The following is a 24,307-nucleotide window of genomic DNA, read 5'->3' as shown; positions in this document are numbered from 1 at the left end:
CTATATTCTTCACTTTTGTAGTTCTTTTCTGCTCATTATTGAACCCCCTTGCTCTATGTATCGTATAGGCTCTTTGCGCAGTCAGCTGCTCAGCACCTGAATATTGCAGTTCACTGCATGTTGGCTCATCACAGACATTAACCTAAACTAGTTGGAAACAAAAGAATAGAAGTCAGCTGTGTGAAAATATAAACATAACATCTGCAGCAAATACTGTGTTAACTTTAAAACTGGATAGTGTGAGAGCTGCAATTTTCCCTGGAGCAGTTATTATTTCCTCATGAAAATATAGTTATTGTTTTGTCGTGTATTGTTTGCAGACAGTTGAAACTATGTTATTAAATAAAATTAGTTTTATTGGGCCAGATTTTGCTGCAGAAATAACGCTAAGATAGTAATAATAAGGTAAACTTTCCTTCCTTGTCCTTCTCAACCTATCTACAGCCTTTGAAATGGTTGACCACACCATGCTCCTCCAACACACCTCCATGGTCACCCAGTGGGTGGGACAGCTCTCAGCTGGTTCCATTATTATCTTTCTAAACGTAGCCAGCAAATCACTTACAATGACCTCTCTTCCTGTTTTCACACCATTACTTCTGGTGACCCCCAAGGATCTATCCTTGGCCCCTCCTATTTTTCAAACACATACTGTCCTCGGCGACATCATGCGAAGGCACAGTGTTAGTTCCCACATGTATGCTGACAGCACACCCAGCTCTATCTCACCATCACCTCTCTCTCACTGTTGCTAAATTATTGGACCACCTTATCCAACATCTAGTACTGGATGCGCAGAAATTTCTTCCAATTAAACATTGGAAAGACTGAAACCATTGTTTTCGGTCCCCACTGCAAACTGTATCCCTTAGCTCCCAACTCCACCCCTCCCACTGACAACAGTCTGAGATAAAGCCAGTCTGTTCACAGCCTTGGTGTCGCATTTGATCCCAAGATGAACTTCCGACCTCATATTCATGACATCGTTTGATCGCCTATTTCCATCTTGTAACATCGCCTGACCTCGCCCCTGTCTCAGCTCACCTGCAGCTTTGTTACCTCTAGACACAACTATTCCAACACACTCCTGGCTGGTCTCCCACATTCTACTCTCTGTAAACTTAAGGTCATTCAAAGCACTGCTGGCATGTCTTAGCTCACAGCAAGTCCCCTTCACCTATCACCCCGAAGCACCCACATGGCTCCTGGTCAAGCAACATCTTGATTTTAAAATTTCCATCCTTATTTTTGAATCCTTCCGTGGCTTCATCCCTCCTTATCTTTAATGGGCCTTAACTTCTGAGCTCCCTAGCATCAGATTGGGAGGGTACCCCAAAGATGCGCTGGGGAATCCCCTTCAGAGGTTCCCAGGTAAGGTTTGCACGGCAATTGCCCAGAAGTGTAAACTTTTCCGAGGCAATTGCCCTGCACTGGGAACAATCCGAATACGCAATTTAAGTCGGAAACTTCGGATGATTCCAACTGCCTTACTTCAGTAGTTACCCAGATGAAGTTAGAAGGATTAAAAACACTTCTGACCTCTGGGTAACTATTGTACAGGCCCAGACCAGCCCTCCACAGGACTCTCCCCTCCCCATAGGCCCCAAAAGCCCCCTGACCTACCAGGCAACAGCCCCCTGACCCCCCCCCAGGGAACCCACCCCTCCCCAAGGACTGACAGCCCCCCCCACCCCCGAGGCCCAACTCGCTGACCTGAGGCCCGACATCCACCCAACTGAGACCCGACACCCTCCCCTCAGAGGCCTGACACCCTCCCTCCCAAGGCCCCACACCCGAATCCCCCCCACGCTCCGAGGCCCATCACCTACCCCCAACACACTGACCCCTGAAGCCTGACATCCTCCCCTGACGCCTGCCCCCGCCCCCCCCCTGGCCTTTGACGCTAGGCTCTGAGGACGTGCTGCGCTGCCTGGATCTCATCCGGCATGAGCTGGAATGTCAGATGAGACAAGCTGGAAGAGAAAACATCAGGTAAGAAACTGGGCTTGGAGTGGCAATCCGACGACGCTGATTGCCACTCCGAGGAAGTTCAGGTCCTCCAACCTCACAACCCTCTGAGATATCTGTGATTCTCTAATTCTGACCTCTTGTGCATCCCCAGTTTTAATTTCTCTACTACTGGTGAGCCTCTTCAGTGGCCTCAGTCCAAACTTTGGAATTCCCTCTTTAATCCTCTCTGCCTCTCTACCTTGCTTTCCTCTTTTAAGACAGTCCTTAAAACCTACATCTTTGACCAAGCTACTGATCATCTAACCTAATATGTCCTTATGTGGCTCAAAATCCTTTTTTGTTTCATAATGCTCCTGTGAAGCTTCCTGGGATGTCTCATTATTTTAAAGGTGCTATATAAATATAAGTTGTTGTTAAGAACACTGTTCACTGTTATTTACGTGCAAATTGGCCAGCAACCTCCAACAACAGCGCGCACACAGATAAATATGGAAATCTAGGAGTTGCTGTCCAAGATGTGCTGGTCCTCCAGCAACTTTGCTATAATAATCTCTTGGGCCTAACTCACCATTTAAAAACATTGAATGGTGTGAAATCCCTGTACCTAGCTCAGAGATAGGATCTAAACTCACCAGCAAGTTAGGGCTTATCTATTCCACTATAAAGTACCCATTAGACCAGTGGTGGGCAATTTAGGCTAGTGAGTGGACCGCATGAGCAGCCCTCCTTCATCTCAGTGGACGCAAGATTGAAATCAGGCATGCGCACTAACCATGACCCCATGAATAAGATTAAATACATTTAATACACGCCAAATATTTCATAATGAGTTATAGAAAATGTTTCCCTGCTTCCTTCAGATTTGGAAGCACATTGGGCAGAACCTACAGGAAATTTTGCTAGATGGGAGGAATGGTGTGTTTCATAATGTATCTTAATGTTGTATCTTTTTGGAACTGATATAACACCGTTGCAATTTAAGCAAAATGGCCTCCCTTTCTGTTCAATAACAAAATAATCCAGCTCCCAACTCTCTTTTACTATTCAGCCCACGTCACCGATTTTCCTCTTTTTGGATACTGCTCCTTCTTCCTCTGTACTTTTTGACTTTGCACTTGATTCTCCTTCTTTATCATGCCACTTCAACACAAAGTGATCCATTATATAATTAGGGGCAAACTAAATTACCGTCAAAAGTAACATATAAAAACACAACCCCCCACGTCCGCCAGTGTCATAACCAAGGCAGTCTCCTGGGATTTTGCTAACTGCGCTTGAGTACCTAGAATTTGTGCCGATTGAACCGTAGCAGCTCTTTGATTGGATGCAGAGGGAGTGCACGGCTCTCACAGTCAGTGCTGTGTGCAATCAGCACACACTTCACTTCTCATGCCCTTGCTTTGCGTGCGTATCGCTTTAGTAATACCGGTAGGGAAAAAAAACTACGTGGACGGAAACCAGCAGAATCTGGCAACCCTGCACATAGGCAACAGTCAACAAAAACACTCAGAAATATAAAAGCAAAAAACTGCGGATGCTGGAAATCCAAAACAAAAATAAAAATATCTGGAAAAACTCAGCAAGTCTGACAGCATCTGCGGAGAGGAACACAGTTAACGTTTCAAGTCCTTATGACTCTTCAACAGAACTAAGGAAAAATAGAAGAGAGGTGAAATATAAGCCGGTTTAAGGGGGGGGTGGTGGGACAGGTAGAGCTGGATAGAAGGCCAGTGATAGGTGGAGATTGCCAAAAGATGTCATGGACAAAAGGACAAAGAGGTGTTGACGGTGGTGATATTAGCTAAGAAATGTGCTAATAGGTGACATTAAGGGTAGAAAACAGGACGAGCAAGGTACAGATAGCCCTAGGGATGGTGGGATGGGGGGAAGGGATCGAAATAGGCTAAAAGGTAGAGATAAAACAATGGATGGAAATACATTTAAAAATAATGGAAATAGGTGGGAAAAGAAAAATCTATATAAATTATTGGAAAAAAGGGGGATCGGAAAGGGGGTGGGGATGGAGGATAGAGTTCATGATCTATAATTGTTGAACTCAGTATTCAGTCTGGAAGGCTGTAAAGTGCCTGGTCGGAAGATGAGGTGCTGAGGAAGCGGGATGTGAGGAGCTGTAGTCAAGGTAGATGTGGGAGTCAGTAGGCTTGCAATGAATATTGGTGGACAGCCTATCACCAGAAATTGAGACAGAGAGGTCAAGGAAGGGAAGGGAAGGGAAGTGTCAGAGATGGACCATGTGAAAATGATGGAGGGGTGGAGATTGGAAGCAAAATTAATAAATTTTTCCAGGTCCAAACGAGAGCATGAAGCAGCACCGAAGCAATCATCGATGTACCGGAGAAAGAGTTGTGGGAGGGGCTTGAGTAGGACTGGAACAAGGAATGTTCCACATACCCCATAAAGAGACTGGCATAACTGGGGCCCATGCGGGTACCCATAGCCACACCTTTTATTTGGAGGAAGTGAGAGAAGTTTAAGGAGAAATTGTTCAGTGAGAGAACAAGTTCAGCCAGACGGAGGAGAGTAGTGGTGGATGGGGATTGTTCGGGCCTCTGTTTGAGGAAGAAGCGGAGAGCCCTCAGACCATCCCGGTGGGGGATGGAGGTGTAGAGGGATTGGACGTCCATGGTGAAGAGGAGGCGGTTAGGGCCAGGGAACTGGAAATTGTTGATATGATGTAGGGTGTCAGAGGAATCGCGGATGTAGGTGGGAAGGGACTGGACAAGGGGAGAAAGAATGGAGTCAAGATAGCAAGAAATGAGTTCTGTGGGGCAGGAACAGGCTTACACGATCGGAAAAACACTCAGAATCCTGATGGGCTGCATATGGCCCCCAGGTTGCCCACCGCTGCTTTAGACAGCATGGTGATTACTTAATTAATTACTTAATTACTGCCAAAAAAATCTCCAGCAATGAAAATTAACTTTAACAATTGTATAGTCTTATACCTTCAGAGATTAAATTTATTTTTAAATTATTTTCTTTCTCTTTTTCTGTCTCTCTCTTAGGAGATTTTCTTACCCTCCTGTTATTTTACCTCCTATACCTGAGTTGACATTGAATTAAATATTCTAATCTGACACTTGCTGATTTAGACTGTGTTGTTCAATAATGATTCTTCAAGCTGACTGGCTGAGGAGACATGTTGTTACATGCCCTGTTCATATAGGTCTCGGATGACTTATAGAAGGCAGCACACTGAAATTGTTTTCTAATTACAGTAAGTCCCATAGAAAGCCCATGGACAAGTACAAGTGTAATGAATGGCTGGTGTTGTCGTTCACCACTAGGAGCAAAATCCAGGCTGATATTTGTCTTAAGGATGATACAATTAACTCTCAAAGTGAAGCAATTTTTTCTGGGACCAACTCGATCCAATAAAATTTATTTTTGTGCCAAGTTATATGACACCACACAATGTAGCACTAAGTTATCTAGACCAGAGATCCCAAGGCTAATTTTCAGTTGAACTAGCTGATCTCAAGTGGAGCAGAAGACAGGGCTTCCAGTACTGATTGCTACCAGTGACCTCTGCTGGATGGTGTTGGGTTCAAGCTCATGATCAAGTAACTTGCTAGAACTTATGGGGCGGAATTTTCCGCGCCCGCTAGCATCGGGTGGACAATATGGCGATAAGGCCAGAAATCAGTTTCAGGATTTACCTTTTCTATTCCTTTAACTATCTTATATATGCCTAGAAAATCACCTTCAGATACCTGTTTAGGCTGTAAAGCACAGGTTTCTCTCATCCTTCCTCATAACTGAGTCCTCTGACACTGGGGGCAAGCTTCACGAACTTTCTCCACACTGTCTCCATTGTTTGAGTGTCTCCCACGTGTCTTAATGACCAGACCTGGGCACAATACTCAAGGTATGGTTCGACCAGAGCATTGTACAGCTTGATCATTACTTCCTCTGCTTTGTACTCCACTGTTTTGGCTATGCAGTTCAGTGTTCTGGTGGGTCTGTTGCTTTTTGCTTTGCAGATGAGCTTGCTGAGTTTTGTGTCTCCTGGGTTTCTTTCAAGCATCTTCCTTAGCTATTTCAAGAGCACTCATGGGGTAATTGAACCACCCGTGTTTCCTTCCTATGTGCAGTACTCTACACTGGGCCTTAAATTTTAGCATGTCCCATTGTTTTGCCAATTTAAATGTTTTGTATAACACATTGTGTCATTTCTCAGCTCCCATTGATTCTTAGTTTGATATCATCTGCAAATTTGATTACGTTGGATTGAGCTTTGAATCAAAATCATTGATCTAAACCGGAAAAAGTATTTGTCACATCATCGAGGCCTGGGGTAACCTACCTAATACTTTCCACCCATCCAATATATTTCCTCTTAGAAACACCTGTTTTCCAACCTTTACGCAGTGACTATTTTTACCTTGTACTCTGAGTCTTGATGTGAACTTTTGGTGAATCAAAACTAGAATTATTTTTTCCTGTACAAATACTCATTTTACTGATCAGGTATGTGTTTTGTTCTCTTTTTAGTTGTTTTACCAATGCAAAGGGGACATGTGCCTGAAGATCATAGAGAAAGGAAAACATAAAGATGTGCACATTCGAGAAGGAGAGGTGAGTAGAGTTCCTTTCAAGACAAGTTTGACCTAAGCTTAATATAAAATCTGTGTGCGCTTGTTTCTTTTTTAAAAATGTTCCTTTACATTTATTAGAAAAATAGAACCATTATTATCCAATCCAATTGGACGTGACTCTGAGGTAAGATGGTTTACAGTGAATACTCAATATTTATGCTATTTAGGAGGTAAAACATTTTCTGAGGAAAAATGCACCCTTCCCACCATCCTGCAAAAGAACAATCTAACAAGCCTTCTTCTAGAATGTGTTTACATTAATATTTTCCAACAGTCAAGAGTCTTCAAAGTTTTCCAAGAAGTCTTATCAAATGATAAAGCATGACAAATGATCAGTATGATAAAAAGGGAAACAGTGTCGTTAACATATAAAAAGGCATTTCACAAACTTGGGAACGAATAAAGCTTGGTCATAGAGAGGTGAGTTTTTAGGAGGTCCTTAAAGGAGTAGAAGAGATGGAGTGGTGAATTCTTCGTGTTTGTGGATGAAACCTCAGATTGACTTCCTGTAGATGGGGTCAAAGTTCTATGTTGAAATGATGAGAATCTAAGGAATTTCAACCAATAAAGACGTGATGGACAGACTGAAAGCATTGACGAGGTGTGAAAACTGACTACAATTCTTCATAAATACACCTGACAACTATAATCCACTCAGTCAGCTCCACAAGTACCATGCCCAATGTCCCTATTAAGCTGCTCAGCCATGCAGCAGCCCAGAGGTCCCCGTACAGGCTGAGCACAAGTCAGCCCCTTTAAATTACCACACACGTGTGGCCGCAATAAAAATTGAAGTCTCCCGTATTTAAATGAATAGGCTGCATACAACAAAAAATATCAGCAGAAGCGTTGACTGTGCTTACAGAATCTTAACAATCATCTCTGCACATGAGGCCAGAGAACTGCTGGAATCAAAGAGCACAACACAATATACCTGCTAATTCTCCAACAGATAAAGACAGTATACAACAAGGAATAAAAGCTGAAAAAGATAGAAATACACAACAGATCATTTAGAACCTGTAAAGAAAAAGGATGGATTACAACATTTCTGGTGTATTATTCATCAAATAGAAAATATCAAGTCCTGACAGGTGAATGATCTTGAGGCAAAATCTCTCAATCTCTTTGAGGAGACAGCGATAGAAGTCATTCTTTTATTGCAGCGGCTGACTGTAAATCCAGTGTTTTGATTTTTTAAAACATTTTTACTACTGAAGCTATTCAGCTGCACTCCACCTGCCATTTGGAAATGTTTGCCAATCAAACTATAATTGTGTTCAACCAAATTAGGACTTTGACTAATTGGTCATCTATCAATGTTCTCAGGTTCTAGAGGAAGAGAGAGAATAGACGAGGCACACACGTGCATTTACACAGTCGGTGCTAAAGAAAAAGCCAGGCATTATGTCATGTTCAGGTATACAAGCCAAGATGGTCATAGCTGGATGTGACCGAGGACATTGGCGTGCAGAGCCTGCGACACAATATTAACAGGCAGCCTGGGAGGGCGTGGCAGAGCATTGTCCAAAGAACTTGACAAGGACGTGGACATGGAGGCCCTACTGGCCTCGTTACAATGTTGTGAGGCTGCATCCAATTTGGCAGTGGGCCAAATTGACAACCAGGCCAATGGGCAGGAGGGACAACTAGTGGCAGCAGGTTGCAGCCTGAGACCTGTGGGTATGGTTCCCTAGCTCCAGGCTCTCAACTGGAGGCAGGGAAGCTGGAGATTGGAGCCAGCGGTGGGAAAGCTAGAAAACAGAGCAGGGGGAGGAGGGGAGGGTAATAGTGGGATTGGGAGGAGGCTACAGATGGGGTTGAGGTGGGGAGAGGCAGCGATTAGGGCTGTGGGAGGCTGAAAGCTTCTTTGTGAAGCTCAGAGGGGAAGGCGGGGTTTTGGGAGTGGGGACTGGCAGTGACAGCATTTCTGGTGCTCAAGGTGCTAAAAGAGCAGATCTTTTGCATTTACCTTCGGGAGTCAGCAGCTCACGCTTTAGCTCAACTGACAACTCGGGTTCGCCCCTCACTTCCTGTTATATTTAAGTCAAGATGCCAACGAGGTGAGAGGTAGAAGGCTAAGAGGGGAGTTGAGGAAAAATCTTTTCACCCAGAGGGCAGTAGCAGCCAGAAACTCTCGTAACATTTAAGAAGTATTTAGATATTCACTTGTGTTGCCATAGCCTGCAGAGCTATGGGCCAAGCACTGGAAAATGGGATTAGTGTAGTCAGATCTTTGTTGACTGGCGCGGAAATGATGAGCCGATAGGCCTCCTCTGTGCTGTAGACGTCTATTAGTTTATGAAAGGTCATCAGGCGGCAACTTTGGAAAGTTAATTAGGCCCCCACCTGGCTTTTCAGGTGCCTTGTCAATGGCCTAATTTCTGTATGTTAAACTTCAAAGGGGCAAGAGTGGATTTGCTGTGTGGTCGGCTTGCTTCTTCCAATATTTTAACACCTGCACTCTCTCCTGCCTCAGGCCAGGAGTGGGGGTGGTGGTAATGGGGGGAGGTTTGCGATGGGTGGGATGGAAGGGTAGTAAAATCGAGGCCTACAATTCTTCAAGAATGCTGCAAGATGACAGTGAAGGCTTCTGCAGCTAGGCCTTAGTGACTTTCAAACTGATTGCTGCCTTGATTTTTCATGATATTCAATGCTTCCACACATCATCAAAAGAAATTTGCCAAACCTCAGAACTTGCCTTGTATAAATACATCTTGCTGATGACATGTATCTCATTTGCCCAAGCTAGTGCTTTCATAAATTTACCCATGAGAAACAGCCAGCAACACAAAAGAGTGCCTATGGCACCTCCCCATGTCCACGCAGAAGATGCAACACCTGCCCCTTCACTTCCTCTCTCCTCACCGTCCAAGGGCTCAAACACTCCTTTCAAGTGAAGCAGCATTTCACTTGCATTTCCCCTAACTTAGTCTACTGCATTCGTTGCTCCCAATGCGGTCTCCTCTACATTGGAGAGACCAAACGTAAACTGGGCGACCGCTTTGCAGAACACCTGCGGTCTGTCCGCAAGAAAGACCCAAACCTCCCTGTCGCTTGCCATTTTAACACTCCACCCTGCTCTCTTGCCCACATGTCTGTCCTTGGCTTGCTGCATTGTTCCAGTGAAGCCCAACGCAAACTGGAGGAACAGCACCTCATCTTCCGACTAGGCACTTTACAGCCTTCCAGACTGAGTATTGAATTCAACAACTTTAGATCTTGAACTCCCTCCTCCATCCCCACCCCCTTTCCATTTCTTCCCCCTCCCTTTTGTTTTTTCCAATAATTTATATAGATTTTTCTTTTCCCACCTATTTCCATTATTTTTAAATCTATACCTTTAATGCCCTGTCAGTCTTTCCACCCCACCCCCACTAGAGCTGTACCTTGAGTGTCCTGCCATCCATTCTTAATTAGCACATTCGTTTAAATAATATCACTACCTTCAACACCTCTTTGTTCCTTTGTCTGTGACATCTTTTGATTATCTGCTCCTATCACTGCTTGTTTGTCCCTACAACCACACCAACCCCCCCCAACTTCTCTCCCCCCCCCCCCACCCCCACCTTAAACCAGCTTATATTTCACCCCTCTCCTAATATTACTCAGTTCTGTTGAAGGGTCATGAGGACTCGAAATGTCAACTCTTTTCTTCTCCGTCGATGCTGCCAGACCTGCTGAGTTTTTCCAGGTAATTCTGTTTTTGTTCTGCAGTTTATAATCTGCCAGGAATCCTCACAGTGCAGAATATAGTTGAGGGTACACATATGGACTAATGGGCCATATACTGAATGCTATCTCCTTCAGGAACAGAAGGGGAGGTAAAACTCCAGGCATGTAGAATATAGTAGAGAATCATGCCCCATTTACAGCAGCCATTGGTGCCAATATTGACTTAAAATTTCCCTAGACTTTTCATCCTGACTATGACATAAGAGTGGCATTCTTGCTCTTTTTGAGGAAATTCACTGCAACGGATGTACAGAGAAACATTGCTGTACACAAATTTCCTCAATCATTTGTGCCACTCTGAAAGTGTCCACCAAAACCCTGTACTGCTCGTTTAGTTCCTCCGTACAAAAATCAGTATCTAGTGATGAAAGATGGTCATTATTGCCTTGTGCTGAATTAATAGATAGCCTTGCAAATTCAGATGGCATGGGTATTGTTACACAGGCTGCTTGGATTGGCTTGTTTTCTGTCATGCCTAAAGTCATTTGAACGGGGCAGCTGGTGATACAGATGAGGCTTCTCATCCTGTTATTCCTTTGCTGCTGAGAATCCCTTCGGCATGGACAGAGATCAACGTGGTACATTGGGGAAGCAGTAAAGTTGCATTTTGGCTATTTCAAACTCATTTCTCATTATGGTGAATCAGACCATATTAACTGGTATAGATTGCAGTCTGAGTTCTCTAGAGCCCCAGTCAGAACATCGATTATGGATGTTATGTCTGAGCTTAAGACCTTGGCAAAACAGAGCCATATTTTTCCCGATGGTTTACAACTTAGTCAGATGGTCATGTAGCACAGGACAAAAAGAAAGACTTACAATGATACAGCACCTTGCATAATCTCGGGAAGTCACATAGAGCTTTACAGGCAATGCAGTATTTCTGAAGTGCAGTCACTGCTGTTGTAACATAGGAGGCATGCCAGATAATCTGGTACTTTTTTAGTGATGTTAATTGAGGGATAAATATTGCCAGGATACTGGGGATGACTCCCTTGTTCTTCTTCAAAATAGTATCATGGGATCTTTTACATTGATTCGGAAGGGGGCAGACAGGGCCGTGGTTTTAAGGTCTCATCCAAAAGACGGCACCTCCCACAGCGCAGCACTCCTTCAGTCAACCCAGAGTCTCTGGAGTAGAACTTGAATCCATAACCTGCTGACTCAGAGGCAAAGGTACTAGCATGAAGGGTTGTGTACTGGGCTATAGAATCAAGTTGTACATGTTGCTTGGCATGCTCAAATGACCACAAAGTGCTGGTGCTAACCTACCAAATGGTGTTTGTAAGCAGGCCCAAGAAAATCCACTTTTCTGAGCTCAGCAGAAGATGATGCCCCTACATTTTCCCTCCTTCATTGAACTGCACCTTCTCCATTTCCATCAAGAGTTCTTTCTAAAGTAGCTATCTCTATGTTGATACTTACCACTACAGCAGCAAGGATAGATGTTCAGCCTACTGTTTAGTACCTAGAATGTTAGCAGCATGAAGTCTCTTGAAACAGAGTTTACATGGCAGGACATTCTGGTGCTTTGTGCTGGAGCACTGCATTGCATTCCTGCGTATGAGAAACTGAATGAGTCAGTATGATGATGAAGGGTACTCAATTTAAGCTTGGGGAAGGCTTCTGGCCTCACCTTCTGCCACTCCTTTAGGCCCAGAAACTCCTCATGAGAAACCAAAGGTCATGACCAAAGGTGTTTGTAACCCAAGTGCTGAGCTCAGCACCAGCTTTTTGGAGTGTATGACCGTGTAAAATGAAGGAACCTTGTATTGATAGGATAGAAACATAGAAAATAGGAGCAGGAGTAGGCCTTTCAGCCCTTCGAGCCTGCTCCGCCATTCATTATGATCATGACTGATCATCCAACTCAATAGCCTGCTCCCCATATCCTTTGATCCCTTTTGCCCCAAGAGCTATATCTAACTCCATCTTGAAAACATACAATGTTTTGGCCTCAACTACTTTCTGTGGTAGTGAATTCCACAGGCTCACCACTCTCTGGGTGAAGAAATTTCTCCTCATCTCAGTCCTAAATGGTCTACCCCGTATCCTCAGACTGTGACCCCTGGTTCTGGACTCCCCCACCATTGGGAACATCTTTCCTGCATCTACCCTGTCTAGTCCTGTTAGAATTTTATAGGTTTCTATGAGATCCCCCCCTCATTCTTCTGAACTCCAGCGAATATAATCCTAACCAGCTCAATCTCTCCTCATATGTCAGTCCCGCCATCCCAGGAATTAGTCTGGTAAACCTTCGCTGCACTCCCTCTATAGAAAGAACATCCTTCCTCAGATAAGGAGACCAAAACTGCACACAATATTCCAAGTGTGGTCTCACCAAGGCCCTGTATAATTGCAGCAAGACATCCCTGCTCCTGTACTCGAATCCTCTCACTATGAAGGCCAACATACCATTTGCCTTCTTTACCGCCTGCTGCATCTGCATGCTTACCTTCAACAACTGGTATACGTGGACACCCAGGTCTTGTTGCACATTCCGCTCTCTCAATTTATAGCCATTCAGATAATAATCTGCCTTCCTGTTTTTGCTACCGAAGTGGATAACCTCGTAGTTATTCACATTATATTGCATCTGCCATGCATTTGCCCACTCACTCACCTTGTCCAAATCACCCTGAAGCATCTCTGCATCCTCCTCACAGCTCACCCTCCCACCCAGCTTTGTGTCATCTGCAAATTTGGAGATATTACATTTAGTTCCCTCAGCTAAATCATTATATATATTGTGAATAGCTGGGGTCCCAGCACCGATCCCTGCGGTACCCCACTAGTCACTGCCTGCCATTCGGAAAAAGACCCATTTATTCCTATTCTTTGTTTCCTGTCTGCCAACCAGTTTTCTATCCATCTCAATACAGTACCCCTAATCCCATGCGCTTTAATTTTACACGCTAAGCTCTTATGTGGGACTTTGTCGAAAGCCTTCTGAAAGTCCAAATAAACCACATCCACTGGCTCCCCCTCATCAACTCTACTAGTTACATTCTCGAAAAATTCCAGTGGATTTGTCAAACATGATTTCCCTTTCGTAAATCCATGCTGACTCTGTCCAATTCTGCCACTATTTTCCAAGCGCTGAGCTATTAAATCTTTTATAATGGACTCTAGAATTTTCCCCACTACCAACGTCAGGCTGACTGGTCGAAAATTCCCTGTTTTCTCTCTACCTCCCTTTTTAAATAGTGGGATTACGTTTCCTACAGATTGGAGGGTAGTTACTGTTCCAGAGTCTATAGAATCTCGGAAGGTGACCACCAATGCATCCACAATTTCTAGGGCCACTTCCTTAAGTACTCTGGGATGTAGATTATCAGGCCCTGATGATTTATCGGCCTTCAATCCCATCAATTTCTCCAACACCATTTCCCTACTAATATTGATTTCTTTCAGTTCCTCCTTCTCACTAAACCCTGTGTTTCCCAACATTTCTGGTATGTTATTTGTGTCCTCCTTTATGAAGACAGAACCAAAGTATGTATTCTGTTGGTCAGCCATTTCTTTGTTCCCCATTATAAATTCCCCTGTTTCAGACTGTAAGGGACCTACATTTGTCTTCACCAATCTTTTTCTCTTCACATACCTATAGAAACTTTTACAGTCAGTTTTTATGTTCTCCACAAGCTTACTCTCACACTCCATTTTCCCCTTCTTAATCAATCCCTTGGTCCTCCTTTGCTGAATTCTAAAGTGCTCCCAATCCTCAGGTCTGTTGTTTTTTCTGGCCAATTTGTATGCCTCTTCCTTGGACCTAATACTGTCTCTAATTTCCCTTGAAAGCCATGGTTTAGCCACCTTTCCTATTTTACTTTTGTGCCAGACAGGAATAAACAATTGTTGCAGTTCACCCATGCGTTCTTTGAATGTTTGCCATTGCCTATCCACTGTCATCCCTTTAAGTAACGTTTCACAATCCATCATAGCCAACTCACGTCTCATACCATCGTAGTTTCCTTTATTAAGATTCAGGACCCTAGTCTCAGAATCAACTACGTCACTCTCCATCTTGATGAAGAATTCTATCATATTATGGTCGCTCATCCCCAAGGGGCCTTGCACAACTAGACTGCCAATTATTCCTTTCTCATTACACAATACCCAGTCTAGGATGGCCTGTTCTCTAGTTGGTTCCTCAATGTATTGGTCCAGAAAACCATCCCGTATACACTCCAAGAATTCCTCCTCTACGGTATTGTTACTGATTTGATTTGCCCAATCTATACACAGATTAAAGTCACCCATAATTACAGATGTTCCTTTATTGCATGCGTCTCTAATTTCCTGTTTAGTGCCATTCCCAACATCACCACTATAGTCTGGGGGTCTATTTACAAACCCCACTAACATTTTTTGCCCCTTAGTATTTCTCAGCTCCACCCATACAGATTCCACATCGTTGGAGCTAATATCTTTCCTCACTATTGAGTTAATTTCCACTTTAACCAGCAATGCAACTCCACCTTTTTGTCTGTCCTTCCTAAATACCAAATACCCCTGGATGTTCAGTTCCCATCCCTGGTCACCCTGCAGCCATGTCTCCATAATCCCGACAATATCATACCAGTTTACATTTATTTGCATGGTTAATTCATACACTTTATTGCGGATGTTCCTCGTGTCAAGGCACAAAGCCTTAAGGCTTGTCTTTTTAACTTTACTTGTCCTGTTCCCACTATTTTTCACTGAGGCCCTGTTTGATTCTTGCCCTTGATTTCTCTGCCTATCACTTTTCTTATTCCCCTTTCTGTCTTCATATACTTCATATTTGTTGCATTTAAAGGGCCACAAGACAACCACATTGGCCCTGAAATTCTTGGGGATTCTCCTGCTGTTATCCCTATAGAAACCCTGTCAAACCCAGCCATTTGCACCGTTTCTCTGGCAGTTCTGCTGGAGTTCCCTGTGGAGTCTCAGGGCCATTGTTGTGGCAGCCAAGCAGAATGCCCTGGTCAAAGATGGCGTTTGAGAAGAACATAAATAGTTGCCAGACTGCGGTGTATTCTTTCCCCTAAACTTACAATGAAGGGCTGTTAACAGCTTATAGAGTAAAATGTGACAGCACTCACTTTGCAGTCCTGAAATCAGCAACTTCCTTCCTCACTTGCTCCAAAATTCAGTGCATAGGTGAGACAGAATTTAAGGATGAAAGGCAGCCCTTTAAAAGCTACTGGTACCGATAACCCTGCCCTTGAGCCTGGTGCACTCCTAGTATGTCATACATTGTGTGTCAGGAGCACCATAATAATATGCTAATAAACTGATCTTGCATTATAGTGTAAGAGTAACACTCTGCATGGCAAGTGCAAGCAGCAGCAACTGTGTGATATTTTCTGTGTTTTTTAAGATTCTCTTATTATTAATTTCTTATAAACTTAATTTCAAATAAAGGATTCCCCCAGTTGTAATATTGCTAATTGCAATTGATAATTTTTCATAGCACCTGTTGTTTTTTCTTTTCATATCCATCTGTCTCCATTATTTCTCTGTGTAGAATGTTTTGGTCAGTGGAGCTCTTAAATATATAAACTCTGTGACATGAACTTCTTTCCCTCCCCACCCCGCCCCCAGATGTTTTTGCTACCAGCTCGAATATCTCATTCCCCTCAGCGAGAGGCAAACACTGTGGGGCTGGTTTTTGAGAGGAAAAGGCTGAAGACAGAGCTTGATGCGCTCAGGTAAATGAATGCTGCAAGAGTCAAAATCCATGGATCCTCGATTTTTAAAAATTAATGATGTATGAGAAGATTGTGTTAAATAGTGAACCACTTGGATATTTATGACAATCCAACAATGCCATGAGTATTTTTACTAGCAATCTATTTATTTCCAAATGTCTTAAGCTGATTTCAATTTCTCAAATTTCTGTGTTGGGCTTGAACTCATGCTTTCTGTATGATTACTCCAGGTCTCTTGAATTACAAGTTTAATAACATAACTTATATACAACCATAGCTTTTTCTGTTCCATCTCAGCCGGGTAAAACCCCCTGCATTGCATAACATCAATAGCTTTGATGGCACTGTTGGAGTTGGAATAAATGGAGCAAGTAGCAGAGGTTCAGGGAGAAATAACAGAGAAGGAGAAACTCAGGTTACCAAGTAATCCAGTGGAAGAGAGATAAATGAATAGATTAAAGGAGGATAGAGAGAATCAAGAAGGCTGGAAGCAGAAGGAATTAAAGAAAGGAGCTTCCTTCCAAAGGGGAAAAAAACAGAGCTGAAGTCAATAGGGAGTTCATGAACAGCTCCAAGCTCGACTGGTTTATGATTGCACCATGGAAATCATTGCGCATTATCCTTCCTGGAATATTACTCTGATTTTTTTTTTAACCTACATTCCAGTTTTCCCTTGTGAAATAGAGCTGTAGAATGCAGCTCCTCCTCAGCAAGGGGTTGGCTAGAGGCCCATCTAGCCTCTAGGAAATCAGAGTGCCAACCTTGTACCTTCTAATGGCTAGTTAGAGAGTGGCGTTGGAATAGGGGAGAAAGTCTAGCCGACCCCTTGCTGAGGAGGAGCTGCATTCTACAGCTCTATGTCACAAGGGAAAACTGGAATATAGGTTAAAAAAAAATCAGAGTAATATTCCAGGAAGGATAATGCGCAATGATTACCAGGGTGCAATCATAAACCAGTCTTTATAAATGTGTTATAATTTTGCGATATCTAGCACACTGAGGAAATCTTCCCTCATTGTTGATTGGCAATGGAATAAATGGTTCTATTTATTAAAAAGAGATTCCAACAGTCCGTACTGCAGCAGTTTTTCATCAACTCCTGCTGTCCTGGGTTTGCCAGTATGGTACAGTTCAAAGACTTCCATAACAGGTGCTTCTATAGCTTTGAGCATAACTGAGTACTCCACTAGATTGTAACAATACAGCTTTAAGAATGTAAGTCAGACAGGGTTAGGCTGTTATGTTTTTTGTGATGCACAGTGATATTTCTCTAAAAGGGGCAACTGCCGCAAGATTAATACTTACGTTTCTGTTGACAGATACTACGTAGGCGATTCTACTGATGTGCTGTATGAAAAATGGTTCTACTGCAAGGACCTGGGCACCCAGCTTGGGCCCATAATAAAGGAGTAAGAGTTCTTACATTATTTTTGCAAAATGGGTTGAAAAAACATTCACTTGTCATTGACAACATGACTTTTGTTCTCCGTTTTGTGACCCATAGTTCAGGTCTCTTGTTGCTGGATGTAGACAAGAACATGAAGTCATTGTCAAAGGTTTTTTGCCCCCCTCCCCCACTTTTTCTTTGAAATATTTATTCTGCTGCTTTGTTCACTCTCTCCTGAAGGCATTGGTTTCTTGATGGAGTTCCAGCCCACTAGTGCTGAGTTCTTTCCAGTGCCTTGTACAAATTACTCATTTATCAGCTCAGCCATTGAAAGGTAAATGTTTCAAGGTTCTGCTGCTGACTGGAATTGTTGGGAATTCTGCAGCATGTGACTCACCCACCTCCTGACTCCTCAAGGCACAATTCAGGAGTGAGATAGAAAAATCTACTTGCCTGGAGGAATGAAGCTCCAGTAACTCTCAGGACAAAGCAACCCGCTTGATCAGTATCACATGCATCACCTTAATCATTCACTCCCTCCAACACCAGCACCCTGTGGCTCCAGTGTATTCCATCTACAAGATTCAGTGCAGAAAATTGTCAAGGCTCCTTTGACAGTATCTCTCAAGCCCTCAACCGCTACCATCTAGAAAGGCAATGGCAGCAACTGCGTGAAAATACCACTTCCCCTAAGTTCCCCTCTAAGTCACACACCATCCTGACTTGGAAATATACTGCTGTTTCTTCAGCATCCCCGAAACTGCCTTTAACAGCACTATGGGAGTACCTTCACCACAGACAGCAGTGGTTCAAAAAGTTGGCACACCACCACCTTCAAAGGGCAATTAAGGATGGGCAATAAATTCTGACCTTGCCAGCATCATCCACAGCCTGTGAATAAATTTTTAAAAATCTTTTAACAAACCCACAAAACTCTCTAAGAGTGCACTTACACTACATATTTAGCACTAGTGTGAGGCTGTTTCAACTTCACACCAACAACATGGAGAATAGGTCATGTGTAATGGCTCAAATTGACTCCAGAGCAGAGTGGTGTTAGACTGCGTATATACAGGAAATTACTACTTTGTTCCATTGTCAGGTTCTGTAGTGGCATTAGATTCAGGTTGCATTTACACCATAATTATACAGTCAGTGTGAAGTGCAACAGCTTCACTACAGCAGTATTAACACAGCCCAAATGTACAAATATTGCATACAGCATCCTCAGAGCTCAGAGTAGGGTTTCAATAGAGGGCTTTCGCTATCCCACTGATGTTACAACATCTCTGCCCTCTGAGCGTTCTCTGACTTGCCAGACAATGACTGTTTCGCGGTATCATGTTTGCGACTCCTGTCAAATACTGGAGAATTGATCAGATAGAACAATGACAATGTTATACGCTGAGCTTTGGACCTATGATTGCATCTGGTCCTAAAATTGTTGCAGAGCTGTTGTGTCATTTTCCTCCTTTTGTTAAAAATACAATTCCAGTTAATAAAAACTTTTTTTTTAATCCTGAGTACCTTAACTTTGCAGATTACTTGGTGGCTGAACTCTACATTAACAGCACAAATAATTACACATCCATTCTTTGTGAAAAGCTTTGAGATTCAGAGTGCAGCTGTTTTAGTGTTAAAATGGACTCGTTCCTCATTGAAAGTTTCCCTATTATATCTTTGAGCTTTATCTCCATTACAGTTGTTGATTTTGCCCCATGTACAATTGCTTAGCTTTCTTTAGAATTTCAAGTAATGTTGTTATCGAGTAACATGTTTCATTAGAATTACAGCACAGAAACAAGCCATTTGGCCCAGCCAGTACCCTATGCCAGTATTGGTGCACCACTTGGTCCTGGTTATTTCACCTCACCTTATTCAGTAGAATGATGGTGAATGGACATACAGCAGTCAATACTGCTCAAATCAATTGAAGAATATCCTTTCCTTTGTCTTTCAGATATTTCTGCTCTGAAGAATATAAAACTGGGAAACCAAATCCAGGTACAGAAAGTATCCAGATAATTCAAATCTATGCTGCTGATAATATTTGGCTTTGAATTTTTTTTCATTTGAAGTTTTTGGTGAAAGTTTGTGCTCAGTACTTTTAATGGCATTAGTGGAGAATGCAACAGCCGTCCCCAGTTTTTGCACTTAGCAATACCACAGAATGCTTGCAGGTAAAAATGTGGAATGAAGCTCCCTGTACTCTGTCACAATATTATAGGTGATATTATAATTGATATTTAACTGTTGCCTGGGATATCAGGATGAACGATATTAACCGTGATTTTATGTCTTGCTTCATTCATAGACAACCTACAGAAACAACTTCCATTTTGTTTAAATACTGTCAGTACTGTTATGGAGCCATTTTCACTCCAAGATTGGCTCTGCCAGCACAGCCAGGATATTAAAGAGAAGCGGGTTGTTGACATGTTTGGTGATCAATTTGAGACCAAGGTAAAAGACGGAGTTTAATTCTGTTGCAACTTTGTTGAGCTTGGTTCCAATAAATACTTGCAACATTCCATCCTCGATGAAAGGAACATATTTGTTTTTTGAATTTAAAGTAATAGCATGTTATTTATTCATGTTCAGTGTATGCTTGTTAATTATGAAATACTTGTTTGTGTTGTTCTGACAGACGGCAGTATATGCATCTGGAGAGAACGAGGGAAATGAGAGTGCAGACACCTGGATATGGCAGCTGGTGAGAGACCTTCATATTTATCCTGTAATATTTTGCTGACATTCTTGAGCATGAATCAAATCTAGCTTTGCGTTCTTCCATATGTTTTTAATATAAGGTTTAATTTTTCCTAATAGTTGACAGACAGATGTACTACAGCTTAAAAAAATATAGCTTTGTCCAGATGCCAATGGTGCAAACAGTTCAAGAATTGCTGGCATCACACGGCCCAGACTGAACAGAATTGACATTGTCTATAAGCCTTGACTTTCCAAAGTTAAGGCTAAGTTCTCCACCATCTGTGTAGGCACAGTACAGAGCTGAGGATGGGAAATTAGGTGAGCAGGCCTGAGGCATGTTTTTGCCCAATTCCTTACGCCCACAATTTTCCATCTGATATCATTTTGTGTGCTCCAGTGCACCTTTCACGTCAACTCCTCAATGAAGACCTAGAATATTCACATAATTCTGGCACAACTTGCCTTGTTTTGTCCTTGGGATTGTGTATTTGTTTTGCCTTCTGAGCACATTTTGAATGGGGGGAAAGAAAGCTCCATGTGCATCCGAGCAGTTCTTTCTTCTTTGGTTACAGTGAATTTTTCATACTGTGTTGTTTTGGGTTTTTTCTATATTTCTAAAATGTTCATTAATTATTTTCCAGAATTTCTTTTAGGTGGGCAGTTTTTACTTACTCATTGCGTTAAGTTTGTTTTAAGACATCCCAAATAAGTTATTCCATTATTCTCCATTAAGTCACCTGAAAGGGGATTAGGTCTGGGATCTGTCACCCTTCCTCCACTGATGTCTGATGGTAGCTTGGCCAGGCAGATCAGAAAATTAAACAGATACTCTCCTTCGGCTTCCCTTCTCATTGGCCTTTCCACTAATGACCGACAATACATGGCTCATATTTGGCTGAGTATACCGAAAAGATATTCAGATGATTACTATTCGCCATCCAATGCATTTCACATCAATTGTTCCATTGCAACAGAAGGAATGGGGGCTGTAAAGGACTAGTGTGTACTGCCCTCCCTCAGCTGATGAATCAATGCTCCTCCATGTTAAACACCGCTTGAAGGAAGCACTGAGGTTGGCAAGGGCGCAGAATGTACTCTGGGTGGGGGACTTCAATGTCCATCACCAAGAGTGGCTCGGTAGCACCACTACTGGCCGAGTTGGCCGTGTCCTAAATGACATAGCTGCTAGACTGGGTCTGCAGCAGGTGGTGAGGGAACCAACAAGAGGGAAAAACATACTTGACCTCATCCTAACCAACCTGCCTGCCACAGATCCATCTGTCCATGACAGTATCGGTAGGAGTGACCACCGCACAATCATTGTGGAGACAAAGTCCCGCCTTCACATTGAGGATACCCTCCATTGTGTTGTATGGCACTACCGCCGTGCTAAATGGGATAGATTTCGAACAGATCTAGCAACTTAAGACTGGGCATCCATGAGGCACTGTGGGCCATCAGCAGCAGCAGAATTGTACTTGGGCATAATCTGTAACCTCATGGCCCGGCATATCCCCCACTCTACCATTACCATCAAGCCAGGGGATCAACTCTGGTTCAGGAGGGCATGCCAGGAGCAGCACCAGGCATACCTAAAAATGAGGTGTCAACCTGGTGAAGCTATACTACAGGACTACTTGCATGCCAAACAGCATAAGCAGCAAGTGATAAACAGGGCTAAACGATCCCACAACCAATGGATCAGATCTAAACTCTGCAGTTCTGCCAAATCCAGTTGTGAATGGTGGTGGACAATTAAATAACTCACTGGAGGAGGAAGCTCCACAAATATCTGCATCCTCAATGATGGAGGAGCCCAGCACATCAGTACAAAAGATAAGGCTGAAGCATTTGCAACAATCTTCAGCCAGAAGTGCCAAGTGGATGATCCATCTCAGCCTCCTCCGGCGGTCCCCAGCATCACAGATGCCAGTCTTCAGCCAATTTGATTCACTCCACGTGATATCAAGAAACGGCTGAAGGCACTGAATACTGCAAAGGCTATGGGCCCTGACAATATTCCGGCAATAACACTGAAGATTTGTGCTCCAGAACTTGCCATGCCCCTTGATATTCAATGGCATGACCATCACTGAATTCCCCCATTATCAACATCCTGGGAGTTACCATTGACCAGAAACTGAACTGGACTAGCCATACAATACTACAAGAGCAGATCAGAGGCCAGAAATCATGTGATGAGTAACTCACCTCCTGACTCCCCAAAGTCTGTCCACCATCTACAAGGTACAAGTCAGGAATGTGATGGAATACTCCCCACTTCCCTGGATGAGTGCAGCTCCCACAACACTCAAGAAGCTTGACACCGCCTTGGACAAAGCAGCCCGCTTGATTGGCACCACATCCACAAACATTCACGCCCTCCACTAGCGATGCACAGTAGCAGCAGTGTGTACCATCTACAAGATGCACTGCAGGAATTCACCAAGGCTCCTTCAACAGCACCTTCCAAACCCACAACCACTACCATCTAGAAGGACAAGTACCATCTAGAAGGACAAGGGCAGCAGATAGATGGGAACACCAGCACCTGGAAGCTCCCCTCCAAGTCACTCAACATCCTGACTTGGAAATATATCACTGTTCCTTCACTGTCGCTGGGTCAAAATCCTAGAACTCCCTTCCTAACAGCGCTGTGGGCGTACCTACACCACATGGACTGCAGTGGTTCAAGAAGGCAGCTCACCACCACCTTCTCAAGGGCAACTCGGGATGGGCAATAAATGCTGGCCCAGCCAGCGAAGTCCACATCCCGTGAATGAATAATTAAAAAAAAGGTTGTGGGTGATGAGGAATACAAGGAACAGCTCAAAGGTGTTGTAATAAGCAATCAAGATGAATGGAGTAGAGAGGCTAAGGGAAATGGTATGATCAAGTGGGTGGCTATGGAGTTGGGCAGGAGAGTTTAAATTCAGGGCCAGGACAAGGGAAAACAGGAGGTGAGATGGGCTGAGATGGAGATTGAGACCACTGAGGATGAAGAACTGTTTAGTGCGGAGGTGAGAGATTCTGGTTGAGGCTTGGGAGGTGGTCAACAACATAGATTTTAAAGGAAAGGTGAGGGGGTGGACCAATATAGGTGCTTGAAGGAGGAGAAGATGCCAGAAGAGACATAGTGATGAGTGTCACTCCATCAATGTAATAGTTTACATGGTGGTAAGAAATGTAAACTAATGAAGAAAATTGTAATAATAAAATATACTTGTGTCATAAAAATATGGCTCTGAAGTCTGCTGGCATACCTACAACGTTGACTGTGATAACTGTGGGCTGTAATTCTAAATTTGACCATCTGAGGGCTCTCTTGTTGTAGTACAGTCTCAAGAATTTTTAGATGGCCTGTTTTTTAAGCAACTCCAGTGGCAAAGATTTGCTCGAGTGAATTGGAGTGATTTCATGCAGTTCTAAAACACCCACTGTATTTTGTATACGGTTGATTTATTTAACAGAGATTGGATTAGGGGACCTGAACCTCACACACTCACAAGTGCTGCAAGGCCTTGGCAGTATGTGCCACCCGGGTATTCAATATATAGGGCAGGTCATAACCAAGCACGATCCTGACCTCGACATGAAGACAATTTTTCAATATGTTCTCTTTTTCAGGAGGGCGCATCTGTTGTGGTGATGAATGGCAAAACTACCAGTCTGACTACAGGAGACAGCCTTCTCATCCCATTGAAGACTAAGTAAGTATATACACTGAGGACAACTGACTCTGTAATACCATTAGATTCACACTACCACCTCTGGAGGAAATGGACCTCTCAATCGAACTGCAACTGGTCCTAATATTCCTGCACCTCCCTGTTTACACCATCAAACTATGACATTATAATTCTACAAGTAACACTGCTACAACAGAAACAAGGGGCTGGATTTTACACCGCAAAGTGGGAAGGCCACTCCCAGGTTTGAATGTAAGATATCGTGCGATGATGTCAGGTCAGCAATACAACGGCATCCCGCCAGTCTTAGATACCACGCAAGGTGAGCGGGCGCATAAATTGGATGCCCGTCCTCCCTTTTTAAATCACCAATTAACAAGCTATTGAGCTTGTTAAAGAGACAATCGTATGGAATTTTTTGTTGCCTGATGCATTTTTTTAAAGTTTGGCAGGTATAACAAGACGACACAAGGGCAGAAGAAAACGCCTGTCACCATG

The 24,307-nt window shown here is 43.3% G+C and overlaps 1 protein-coding gene across 1 annotated transcript in view; it reads left to right on the top strand.

Moving 5' to 3' along the window:
* The window catches only part of haao (3-hydroxyanthranilate 3,4-dioxygenase), a 29,524-nt gene that overhangs the window by 3,467 nt on the left and 1,750 nt on the right, over positions 1 to 24,307 (top strand). Inside the window, exons 3-9 of the mRNA XM_078557155.1 lie at positions 6,487 to 6,570; positions 15,915 to 16,021; positions 17,341 to 17,430; positions 19,369 to 19,412; positions 19,723 to 19,871; positions 20,056 to 20,121; positions 23,748 to 23,830. Coding sequence (XP_078413281.1) covers positions 6,487 to 6,570; positions 15,915 to 16,021; positions 17,341 to 17,430; positions 19,369 to 19,412; positions 19,723 to 19,871; positions 20,056 to 20,121; positions 23,748 to 23,830 — 623 coding nt within the window. The remainder of the gene's footprint in view (positions 1 to 6,486; positions 6,571 to 15,914; positions 16,022 to 17,340; positions 17,431 to 19,368; positions 19,413 to 19,722; positions 19,872 to 20,055; positions 20,122 to 23,747; positions 23,831 to 24,307) is intronic.

The sequence above is a fragment of the Cetorhinus maximus genome, chromosome 14, assembly GCF_964194155.1.
Source record: "Cetorhinus maximus chromosome 14, sCetMax3.hap1.1, whole genome shotgun sequence".
In the NCBI taxonomy this organism is placed as follows: Eukaryota; Metazoa; Chordata; class Chondrichthyes; order Lamniformes; family Cetorhinidae; genus Cetorhinus; species Cetorhinus maximus.
This window is presented reverse-complemented; position numbering and strand designations above follow the sequence as displayed.